Here is a 12349-nt window from a genome sequence, read left to right on the forward strand (position 1 = left end):
GTTTCTGGTCGTCTGTGACCCGGCCGGTGGCCGTTCTGAGGTAGGCCTCGAAACAAGTCTGCCAGTGCTTGAAGGCTGCTGCCACGTTCACTGCGTGGGGGCTGATCCTCAGGCATTCTGGGATGATCCTGAGCTCCATAGTCCTTTTTAGGCACGCTTAATAAATTGTAGCGCACAAAGACTCCGAGAGACGAATAGAGTGAAGTCGATGAGGCTTTATTAAGCGTGTCTGTTCCCCCACAGCTCGGTAGTAGACTGGCCTGCGGGGGAGGACTCCGGCTTCTTATACTCCGCCTTCAGGGCGGAGCTAGAGGTCAACGGCCAATCAGGACCCGGGATCTGTCAGCCAATGACATTAGGGCTTCCAGTCCCACATGACCCCTAATACATACTACCACACAGGGGAAGTCAAAAAGGACCTGCAAAGATGGAACACACTCCCACTCTTCCAGAGTCCAGACGATCTCTGCCTACTTAAATCTATCCCGATCTACATCCCCAAGGCCTTTTACAAAGTACTAGACAAACTAATCATCGCGTTCTTATGGGGGTGGGGGGGGGGGGGGGGTGGGGGGGGAAAGAAGGTCCTACAAAAAACAAAATCCAGGGGGCTAGTCCTCCCAAACATACAATTCTACCACTGCAGCCGAGCGAATAAGGGTATGGATCAAGGAGCCAGAAACCGAGTGGGTGCGTGTGGAGGAGACCTCCTGCAAGGGGACCTCCCTCCGGGCCCTCGCCACGGTGGCACTCCCATCCCAACCCAAAAAACACTCCAGCAGCCCAGTGGTGATAGCCACCCTCCAGTCCTGGAACTAACTATGGCAGCAATTTGGCCTGACCAAAATGTCAGACAAAGTGCCCATCTGCAACAACCATAGGTTCACACCAGCACTGGCTGCCACCACCTTTAAAAAGTGGGGACAGGACGGGGGGGCACTGACAGTCAGGGACCTATACACGGATGGCTGGATCGCAACACTGGACGAACTGATAGAGAAATTCCAGCTAGCCAGGGGGAACGAGCAACTCAAAAATTTCCTACGAAAGAAGACAAGAACATACCCACAACTGCCACAACAGACATTACTGGAAGAGTTACTGGACGCAAACAGCCTAGAGAAAGGATACTGTAGCGACATGTATGAATGACTGGTAGAAAGGGCCGACACCGTACTGGACGCAACAAGGAAGAAATGGGAGGAAGACCTGGGGATTGAAATAGGGTGGGGACTCTAGAGCGAAGCACTGCAAAGGGTCAACCTCTACATGAGCAAGGCTCAGCCTGATGCAACTAAAAGTGGTACATAGAGCCCACTTAACAAGAACTCGAATGAATAGGTTCCTCCTGGAGGTGGAGGACAGATGTGAGCGGTGCCAAGGAGGCTCAGCCAACCATGCCCACATGTTCTGGTCCTGCCCCAGACCTGTGCAGTACTGGACAGCTTTCTTTGAGGCAATGTCCAAAGTGGTGGAGTTGAGGGTGGAGCCATGCCCGAAAATGGCAGTCTTCAGGGTATCAGACCAGCCAGATCCATTCCAGGGGAGGAGGGCGGATGCCCTTGCCTTTGCCTCCCTGATAGCCCGCTATAGACTCCTGTTCGGCTGGCGGTCAGCAGCACCAACCAAAGCTGCAGACTGGCTGTCCGACCTCACAGAATCTCTCCAAATGGGGAAAATCAAATTCGCGATTCGAGAGTCGGAGGACGGCTTCCACAGAACGTGGGAGCCATTCACCGAACTTTTCCGGGACCTATTTGTGGCCAACGAACAAGCAGAAGAATAACCAAGTAGTCTAGAATCAGGGGAAAGTAGCGAGGTTTTGCTGCAGCTTTATAAAACCCTGGTTAGACCACACTTGGAATATTGTGTCCAGTTCTGGTCACCTCATTGTAGGAAGGATGTGGGTGCTTTGGAGAGGGTGCAGAGGCGATTTACCAGGATGCTACCTCGACTGGAGGGCATGCCTTATGAAGAAAGATTGAGGCAGCTCGGGCTTTTCTCACTGGAGCGAAGAAGGAAGAGAGGTGACTTGATAGAGGTGTACAAGGTGATAGAGTGGATATCCTGAGACTTTTCCCCAGGGCGGAAATGGCTGTCATGAGGGGACATAATTTTAAGATGATTGGAGGAAGGCAAAGGGAAGATGTTAGAGGTTGGTTCTTTACACAGAGAGTGGTGGGTGCGTGGAATGCACTGCCAGTGGAGGTAGTGGAGTCACACTCATTAAGGACATTTAAGCGACTCTTGGACAGGCACATGTACAGCAGTAAATTGAAGGGGTGTAGGTTAGATTGATCTTAGATGAGGATGAATGGTTGGCACAACATCGTGGGCGGAAGGGTCTGTACTGTGCTGGACTATTCTATATTCTATGCTCTATTACATTAACCATTTATGTTCTTTTCAATATTCACATATTGTGACAATCCTCAGGTTAAATCACCATCAGTCAACTCTCTCTCAAAGGGGAAAGCAGCCTGGGGACTATGGAGACTTTCATTTCATTCTCCACCTTCGCCTTTAATTATTTAGTATCTCACTCAGACTTGACCTGCTGAAAGGAACTAAAATTTGAAAATACTTCAAAAGTATCAAGTGAACATGCCTGTAGTAAGGTTTAATTTGCAATAAAAGTTGCAATAGCTGTATTTTTCTGCATACGTCCTTTTCAATTTGAACGAATCAAATGTAAATTTGAAAATTTTGGTTAGTTACTGTAGACTAACTGGTCATCAAACTCAAGTTGGTCTTTTGTTAACCCTTTGTATTCAGAAACTAAATTCATATTGTAGTGTATAATATAATGTTAATGCATATGCCATTAGCAAAAACGAGAAGGCAGACTATTATCTGAATGGCCATAAATTAGGAGGGGGGAATATGAAATGAGACCTGGGTGTCCTCATACACCAGTCGCTGCAGGTAAGTATACAGGTACAGCAGGCGGTAAAGAAGGCAAATGGTATGCTGGCCTTGATTACAGAGAATTTGAGTACAGCAGTAGGGATGTCTTGCTGCAATTATACAGGGCCTTGGTGAGGCCACACCTGGGATATTGTGTGCAGTTTTGGTCTCCTTATCTTGCTCTAGAGGGAGTGCAGAAAAGGTTTACCAGATTGATTCCTAGGTTGGCAGGACTGACATATGAGGAGAGTTTGAATCGCTAGAGTTCAGATGAATGAGAGGGGATCTCATAGATGTTCCCGATGGTGGGGTGTCTAGAACCAGGAGTCACAGTCTGAGGATAGGCCATTTAGGATTGAGATGAGGAGAACGTCTCCACCCAGATTGCGGTCGGCTTGGGGAACTCATTACTACAGGAAGAGTTGAGGCCAAAACATTGTCGGTGGGATTTCCATTGGCCGACGGCAAAATCGGTAAACGCGATTGGGCACCAAAATTGCGACGGGTGCCGATTTGACACCAAAATGCAATTCTCCGCCGCCTCGACAGCGGCGCCAGTGCATTCTGGAATGCACGTACAGTAAGCACTGTTTGCATATCATTCGTGAGTCTGATCTGGTATTCTCTGTGTCCTCCGCGATTCTCTGCCCCCGATGGACCGACATCCTGACAGTGCGGTTCGCTTGTGCTTTTAAAACTCATGAAATAGGCATGGTGGCTGATGAGGGAGAGACAGGGGGTACAGAAAGTGTCCAACATTGCCTTTGTCTGCTGACAATTGTGCCGCAGGCCGGGAGTGGGCTTCTTCTAGGGCTGAGGGGGAATAGCGGGGGTGGTCAGGAGGTGGACTGTGGGGTCAGAGTGGATGGGCATGGAACACCACTGCAGCGATATGCTGCGCATGTCGCTGACTGCCCACTATGAACATAGGGCCACACACCTATGGATGTCCCCCGAGAGCACTCCCCTAGGTGCCCTCTGGCCCCAGCTGACCCATCAGCAGGTTATGTGCTTTCTTACTGGCAGGGATGAGTGTGTGTGGGGATTGTAATGTGCATATGCGGCTGCAGCTTGTCAGCAAAACCTACTAATTCGGCACTAGTTCTTATTGGAATCGGTTGTGTTCCATGTGGCCCCGGTGCTAGCCCCTTAACAGTCACTGAATCAGTCCAGGTGTGCCGCCAGTTTTGCTGTCATGGAATTCTACAAATCTGTCATTTACTTTGGACTGTGTTGTGTCTGACTACAGTTTGCCAGTTGGTTCACAAGTACGACATACCTTCCCTAAATATTAGATAAGATAGAATCCCTAAAGTGTAAGAGTCCATTCGGCCAATCGAATCTGCACCGACCCGCCAAAAGTGAACTATACCTAGGCCCATTCGCCCTCCCTACCCCATAACCCACCTAACCTGCACATCTTTGGACTGTGGGAAGAAACAGGAACACCCGGAGGAAACCCACGCAGACATGGGGAGAATGTGCTAACCGCTTTCTCCCCGTGTCTGCATGGGTTTCCTCGGGTGCTCCGAATACAATGATGTGCAGGTTAGGTGGATTGGCCATGCTAAATTGCCCTTAGTGTCCAAAAGATTAGGTGGCATTATGGGGATAGGGCGAGCGAATAGGCCAAGGTGGGGTGCTCCTACAGATGGTCGGTGCAGACTTGATGGGCCAAATGGCCTCCTTTCATTTCATTTTCATTTCAATTTCTGCACTGGAGGGATTCTACAATTCTCTGAGTGCACAAACTCCACACAGACAGGTCAGAATTGTACTCGATTCCCTGCACTGTGAGGCAGCAGTGCTAACCTAAATATGATAAATTGTATCTTTCCGAAGTAATATGTGTCTGTAAAAATATAGCTGGGGTGAAAGAATAGTGAATATTTGCAACATTTTCTTGTCTTTGTATTGAAATTTTTCCAAATGTTTTGTCTGGTATAATGTTGTTTATTTTTCTAGTTTAAGATATGTCATATTCTTTGCGTTAAAGGTTCCTCAGCAGACCTCTGTGAATCTGTTCACTGACTTAGGATCAATCGAGCCAGGTTTTACTTTGGGAATCTGACTTGTCCAGTAGTAACATTACTTGTAATTCTTTTTCTACTTTGCTTCTCTGCTGTGAGACTCTAAGCTCTGTGCATTCTTTCCTGGCTTCAGTGAAATGCGGAGAACATAGTGATTGACGTCCTCTGATTCCCTGAACATCTTCTGCCTGTTGGTCTCTCACTCTGCTTCCCATCCGACCTGCGCTCTCTGAACACATTTCTTTAATATATAGGACATCGAGAAGCAAAGGATAAAATCTACAAATTTAAACATGACATGGGCTACTCAGTTTGCAAATATGGTTTTTGAGTGGTTAACGATCCACTATAAGGTATTTAGCTGATTAAACTTGTATCATGTTGGTGTTTGTTATTCTTGGCTCAGCAGTTTCAAGCTACATTCTTCCTTTTTCATAGGACGATGGATTCAGGATCACGGAGTGGTCCACAATATGTATTTCAACACTACAACCCTACTTAAACTACCACACAAAATCACTTTAAGCAAGTCAAAATGGTGGGATAATGGTATACTTCCTCTCTGGATTACAGCTCAAGATCAGGTCTGTTTAGCATGATTTAGCAATACCCAGATTTTCCTGTCTGCCTTATTTTATTGGTGTCTCATGGTTAACTTTAAATCTGTGTCGCACCATTGTCTGACCTCAACTTTTTCCTGTGTTTGTGGTATTGGTTCTGTATGTCATCATTCATGAAAGCTGTTTTGCTTGTTTGTTCTGGAGCAGATGTGAATTTGTGAGATTCTTTATCATGCCATGGCATGTTTGTAGTCTTGTCATTGTTTCGCAGTGTGCTGTGGCATTGTCCTTCACGTGTTGCGTTGTACCATGTTGCACAGGTCGTTGTTTCATTGTTGTTGTTCTGTCTTGGTTGTTTTTGTTGGCATTCTTGTTTTTGTCGTTCTTGTTGTTCTTTTTGTCGCGCTTGTTGATTCTGTTTTCGTTGTTTTTGATTTTATTCTTATTCTTTTTCTTGTCGTGCTTGTTGTTTCTGGGATGCTTCTTGTTGCTTTTGTCATTCTTGTTGCACTGAATGTTGTTTTTGTTGCTGCTGTTGCTGTTCTTGTTTCTGCTGTGTTTCTTGTGGTTTATGTTGTTCTTGTTGCGCTCAATGAGTGTGCCATGTGGATGATTTGAATCATTGTCACAGTTATTGTTGGCAGTGGTCTTTGTGGTATCTGCTACATTGAGCGTTTCTTCTTGAGAATTGTGAGAATGATCTGATGTTGCATTGATGTTGGTGACATCAGTCATTTGTGGTGGATTCGATTCCTCTTCTTTGCTTACTTGGTACTCCTCTTCTCGAGTCATTTCTGGTTCACTTGAATCATCATTGATTTCTAGGTGCTCCTCTTTTGGAGTCATTTCAGGTTCACTTGAATTATCATTGAGTTCTTGGTGCTCCTCTTTTGGAGTCATTTCAGGTTCATTTGAATCATCTGTGATCTCTTTGTGCTCCTTTTCTGGAGTCAAAATCTTCACAATTTCATTTTGTTGTAGTGCTCCTTTTCTGGAGTCAAAATCTTCAAGATTTCAATTGATGTGGTCTCTCTGGACTCATGGGTGGCCGTCCTCTGATTATTGAGTGCTTCTGTGCAGACGAGCTGAGATATGTCAGTCTCGCTGTGATCCTGCACATCCTGTATGGGAATTGTGATTTCTTCGTCACTTGTCTCACATACAGTGGGTAGACATTCAGTGTCTGGTGGCTCAAATAAGCTTGATAGATCTTCATGGTCTTGTACATACATGGCTTTCGCTATGGAGTATTTGCTTGCTTCCATTTTTGAGTCTGTCACCGAGCTGTCTGTGGAGTCTGTCATCGCTCTCTCTGTGGAGTCTGTCATGCTCTCTTTGTGGAGTCGCGCAGTGTTCTCGCTGTAGAGTCGATCTGTGTTCTCTCAACGGAGTCATTCCGTGCTCTCTGTGTGGGTCGTCTTCGGTATTGCTGTCATCCAATGTACCGACGATCTGCCATGGCACCATGGTTATGGATTCATCTACCAGGAGAAGAGTCGTATTGAGCTTTTCAACCGTGTTGCTGATGCTCATGGTAGACTAGTACAAAAGGTGAAGTCACACGGGATCAGGGGTGAGCTGGCAAGGTGGATACAGAACTGGCTAGGTCATAGAAGGCAGAGAGTAGCAATGGAAGGATGCTTTTCAAATTGGAGGGCTGTGACCAGTGGTGTTCCACAGGGATCAGTGCTGGGACCTTTGCTGTTTGTAGTATATATAAATGATTTGGAGGAAAATGTAACTGGTCTGATTAGTAAGTCTGCAGACGACACAAAGGTTGGTGGAATTGCGGATAACGATGAGGACTGTCAGAGGATACAGCAGGATTTAGATTGTTTGGAGACTTGGGCGGAGAGATGGCAGATGGAGTTTAATCCGGACAAATGTGAGGTAATGCATTTTGGAAGGTCTAATGCAGGTAGGGAATATACAGTGAATGGTAGAACCCTCAAGAGTATTGAAAGTCAAAGAGATCTAGGAGTACAGGTCCACAGGTCACTGAAAGGGGCAACACAGGTGGCGAAGGTAGTCAAGAAGGCATATGGCATGCTTGCCTTCATTTGCCGGGGCATTGAGTATAAGAATTGGCAAGTCATGTTGCAGCTGTATAGAACCTTAGTTAGGCCACACTTGGAGTACAGTGTTCAATTCTGGTCGCCACACTACCAGAAGGATGTGGAGGCTTTAGAGAGGGTGCAGAAGAGATTTACCAGAATGTTGCCTGGTATGGAGGGCATTAGCTATGAGGAGCGGTTGAATAAACTCGGTTTGTTCTCACTGGAACGAAGGAGGTTGAGGGGCGACCTGATAGAGGTCTACAAAATTATGAGGGGCATAGACAGAGTGGATAGTCCGAGGCTTTTCCCCGGGGCAGAGGGGTCAATTACTAGGGGGCATAGGTTTAAGGTAAGAGTGGCAAGGTTTAGAGTAGATGTACGAGGCAAGTTTTTTACGCAGAGGGTAGTGGGTGCCTGGAACTCGCTACCGGAGGAGGTGGTGGAAGCAAGGACGATAGTGACATTTAAGGGGCATCTTGACAAATACATGAATAGGATGGGAATAGAGGGATACGGACCCAGGAAGTGTAGAAGATTGTAGTTTAGTCGGGCAGCATGGTCGGCACGGGCTTGGAGGGCCGAAGGGCCTGTTCCTGTGCTGTACATTTCTTTGTTCTTTGTTCTTTGTATGTCTGAGCAGTATGGTGTGTATTGTTTGTTGGGCAAATCATCGCTTTTTGTTTCGGAGTTGTGATCGTTCTCTTCATGTTCAATGAAGGAATCATCTTGTGTGGAGGCTGGGACCCTTCGTGGTGCATGGACCACTCTCTGTTTCTTGGCGTCAGGCCGCAGCAAAATCCTGCACTCATGAGTCAGGATGTCATATTTGCTGGGCTGCAGATTCCCCATTCTGAAGAACTCATCGTCGGGGTCTTCATAGATTTCATAGAATTTCATAGAATTTACAGTGCAGAAGGAGGCCATTCGGCCCATCGAGTCTGCACCGGCTCTTGGAAAGAGCACCTTACCTAAGGTCAACATCTCCACCCCATCCCCATAACCCAGTAACCCCACCCAACACTAAGGGCAATTTTGGACACTAAGGGCAATTTAGCATGGCCAATCCACCTAACCTGCACATCTTTGGACTGTGGGAGGAAACCGGAGCACCCGGAGGAAACCCACGCACACACGGGGAGGAAGTGCAGACTCCGCACAGACAGTGACCCAAGCCGGGTCTTCACGGTACAACACCTCTAGTTGTGGTTCGGATTTGGTACTGGGGTAGTCATCTCCCAAGATGAAATCTTCATCTGAGTCGTAGTCTACAAGGACCATATCACCTTCTAGGGTGGTGCTAACTGCTTGTTCCAGGGCGTTGTGAAAGTTATTTTCAACTGCTGGTGTAAGTTCGGGCATTGTTCTGTCTTTTGAGGCAAGAAAATTGGGTTTTGCAACTTTGAATTTCTTTTTGTTCATTTTCGTGCATTTCCCTTTTAAGTGGGCATGGTCCTGGTCCTCTGACATCATGATGCTCGTGACGTCATGCGTATGACTCGATTGCCCATGCACACACCGAGTTTCCTGTACTGTGCCCTCTTTTCGTAACTGAGCATGTGCAGCTCCTTTCTCAAGATGGCTGCCGCTCAGAACCTCCGTTTACTCCGATTCAACCCTGCCTCCGCCTTGTGGTGAGTGTTCACGCCATTTTTACCGATTTGTTTTCTAAATGATTATTCTGTGTTTGTAGAGACTCAAAGTACTGATTTTGTTTTTGTTCATAAGCAAGGCATTTTTGTATCACGATTTCTAGAGTTAGATACTTATTTTGTGAAAGTTCTTCCCTCAAATTTTTATCAGATAGTCCAGAAATTAATTGATGCATTATCACAGTGTCTCTGAAATGAGCATAATCACAGCCTTGTGGTATTAACTTGAGATTTGTAATAAAATCAGAGATGGGCCCTCTGACAAGAGTTAAATCTTTCCAGCATCTCACCGGACTGACTGTTACAGCGTTCAGCAAATTTTTTGAGTATAACATCTACTTTGGTGTTGTCCTCACCTTCTAAGTAATTAAAGCAATTATAGTTTTCTCCAGCTTCATACCCTCCTGTTGAGAGTAGTAGGGCTATTTTTCATCATGTCAGAGGCAGTGCTTAAATCATTAGCTGTGATAAATATTTGGAACAGCTGTTCAAACATTTTCCAGTTATAACTTAAATTACCGGTTGTTTCCAGCTGCCATGGAGTTCCAACAAGTTCCATCGAATCAGTTAGTCGTCGAAGATCCATTTGCTGCGAAGTCTTCCACAATCGAATATCCAGTTTAAGTTTTTCCCCTCTTGCTGGTGTCTAGCTAGCTTTCTGAAATCACACCTGGTATCATATGTTATTCTCGAAGTCTGAATAAAGATTGTAGACTTCCAGTTAACACAAATACTTTATTCAATGGGTTTGTTCTGTTTCCAGAGCTTAACGAGATAGAATACAGTCAAGAGGTATGGCCAGTGAAGCTAAGGTAAACTGCCTATGCTGAGCTGTCTCTGTCTGCTGCTGCTCACTAGCCCTGTGCTTCTGAAAGACGCGGATCCTCCCTTGGGCTGGACCCTTTATACCCATCTCTGATGCTGCCCTCTAGTAATGCTGTGGCCGTTACATCTGCCTGTAGGCCCTGGTGTATGTGCAGATGTATGTACAGATGTAAGATCACTACACTACTCTATTGAAACTGCCTCCTCCACACTTTCAGGCAATCATAGATTATCATAGAATTTACAGTGCAGAAGGAGGCCATTCGGCCCATCGAGTCTGCACCAGCTCTTGGAAAGAGCACCCTACCCAAAGTCAACACCTCCACCCTATCCCCATAACCCAGTAACCCCACCCAACACTAAGGGCAATTTTGGACACTAAGGGCAATTTATCATGGCCAATCCACCTAACCTGCACATCTTTGGACTGTGGGAGGAAACCGGAGCACCCGGAGGAAACCTACGCACACACGGGGAGGACGTGCAGACTCCGCACAGACAGTGACCCAAGCCGGAATCGAACCTGGGACCCTGGAGCTGTGAAGCAATTGTGCTATCCACAAGGCTACCGTGCTGCCCCAAATGCATTGCATTTCAAATCCTAACCACTCACTAGTGGTCTTTTCTCATGTCTCCATTGCTTCTTTTGCCAATTACCTGAAATCTGGGCCCGCTAATTCCTGATTCTTCCACCAGTGAAACAGTTTCTCCCTGTCTAGTCTGTCCAGACTCCACATGATTTTGAACACCTCAATCGAATCTCCTCTCAACCTCCTTTTCTCCAAAGAAAAGAGTCCCAAATTCTCCAATCTATTGACATAAAAATAACAAAAAGCAAAGAAAAATACAGCACAGTAACAGGCCCTTCGACCCTTCAAGACTGCGCTGGCCATGGTACCCGTCAAGCTGAAAACCTTTTACAGTTCCGGTATAAGACCATAAGACATAGGAGCAGAATTACCCACTCGGCCCATCGAGTCCGCTCCGCTATTCAATCATGGCTGATATTTTACTCATCCCCATTACATTCTCCTGCCTTCTCCTCATAACCCCTGATCCTCTTATTAATCAAGAACCGATCTATCTCTGTCTTAAAGACACTCAATGATTTGGTCTCCACAGCCCTCTGCGGTGAAGAGTTCCACAGATTCACCACCTGAATGGCTGAAGAAATTCCTCCTCATCTCTATTTTGAGGATCGTCCGTTTAGTCTGAGATGGTGTCCTCTGGTGCTATTTTGTCCTACAAGTGGAAATATCCTGTCCATGTCCACTCCAGCTTTGCACTATCCTGTAAGTTTCAATAAGATGCCCCTCATCCTTCTAAACTCCAACGAGTACAGTCCCAGAGTCCTCAACTGTTCCTCATATGACAAGTTCTTCATTCCATGGATCATTCTTGTGAACCTCCTTTAGATCCTTTCCAAGGCCAGCACATCCTTCCTTAGATAGGGGACCCAAAACTGCTCACAATACTCCAAATGGGGTCTGACCAGAGCCTTATACAGCCTCAGAAGAATTTCTGTTGTGCATCCTGGATAACCTCCAAAAAACCCCGCCATTGCTGTTCCACTGTTTTCCCTGCTAGCCTCTATTTCCAATCAACTCTGGCCAGCTCCTCCCTCATGTCTTTGTAGTTACCCTTATTTAATTGTAATATCATTACATCTGGTTCCAGCTTCTCCTTCTCACACTGCAGGGTAAATTCTATCATATTGTGGTCACTGCTCCCTAAGGGTTCCTTCACCTTAAATTCCCTAATCAAGTCTGCCTCAATACACATCACCAATTACAGAATTGCCTGTTTCCCAGTAGGCTCTGTCACAAGCTGCTCCAAAAACCATCTCTTGGATATTCAAATTCCTTTTCTTGGGATCCACTATCAACCTGATTTTCCCAGTTCACCTGCATATTGAAGTCCCCCATGATTATTGTAATATTGCCTTTTTTACATGCCTTTTCTATCTCCTGGTTTATTTGCCACCCCACATCATGACTACTGCTAGGGGCCTGTACATAACTCCCATCAGTGTCTTTTTACCTTTGCGATTCCTCAACTTTACCCACAGAGATTCTATGTCTTCTGATCCTATATCACTCCATTGCTGTCGATTTAACTTCATTCCTTACTAACAATGCAACCCCACCCCCTTTGCCCATCTGCCTGTCCTTTTGATAGGACACATATCCTTGTATATTTAGATCTCAGCCCTGATCCCCTTGCAGCTACTTCTCTGTGATGCCCACAACATCGTAGCAACCAATTTCAACGTGCGCAACAAGCTCATTTACCTTGTTCCGTATACTGCATTTAGGGACAAA

General features: G+C 46.1%; 1 protein-coding gene across 1 annotated transcript in view; it reads left to right on the plus strand.

Moving 5' to 3' along the window:
* The window catches only part of LOC140393998 (ectonucleotide pyrophosphatase/phosphodiesterase family member 7-like), a 132723-nt gene that overhangs the window by 36077 nt on the left and 84297 nt on the right, over positions 1-12349 (plus strand). The window contains exon 2 of the mRNA XM_072480740.1: positions 5376-5521. Coding sequence (XP_072336841.1) covers positions 5376-5521 — 146 coding nt within the window. The remainder of the gene's footprint in view (positions 1-5375; positions 5522-12349) is intronic.

The sequence above is a fragment of the Scyliorhinus torazame genome, chromosome 17, assembly GCF_047496885.1.
Source record: "Scyliorhinus torazame isolate Kashiwa2021f chromosome 17, sScyTor2.1, whole genome shotgun sequence".
NCBI classification, from domain to species: domain Eukaryota; kingdom Metazoa; phylum Chordata; class Chondrichthyes; order Carcharhiniformes; family Scyliorhinidae; genus Scyliorhinus; species Scyliorhinus torazame.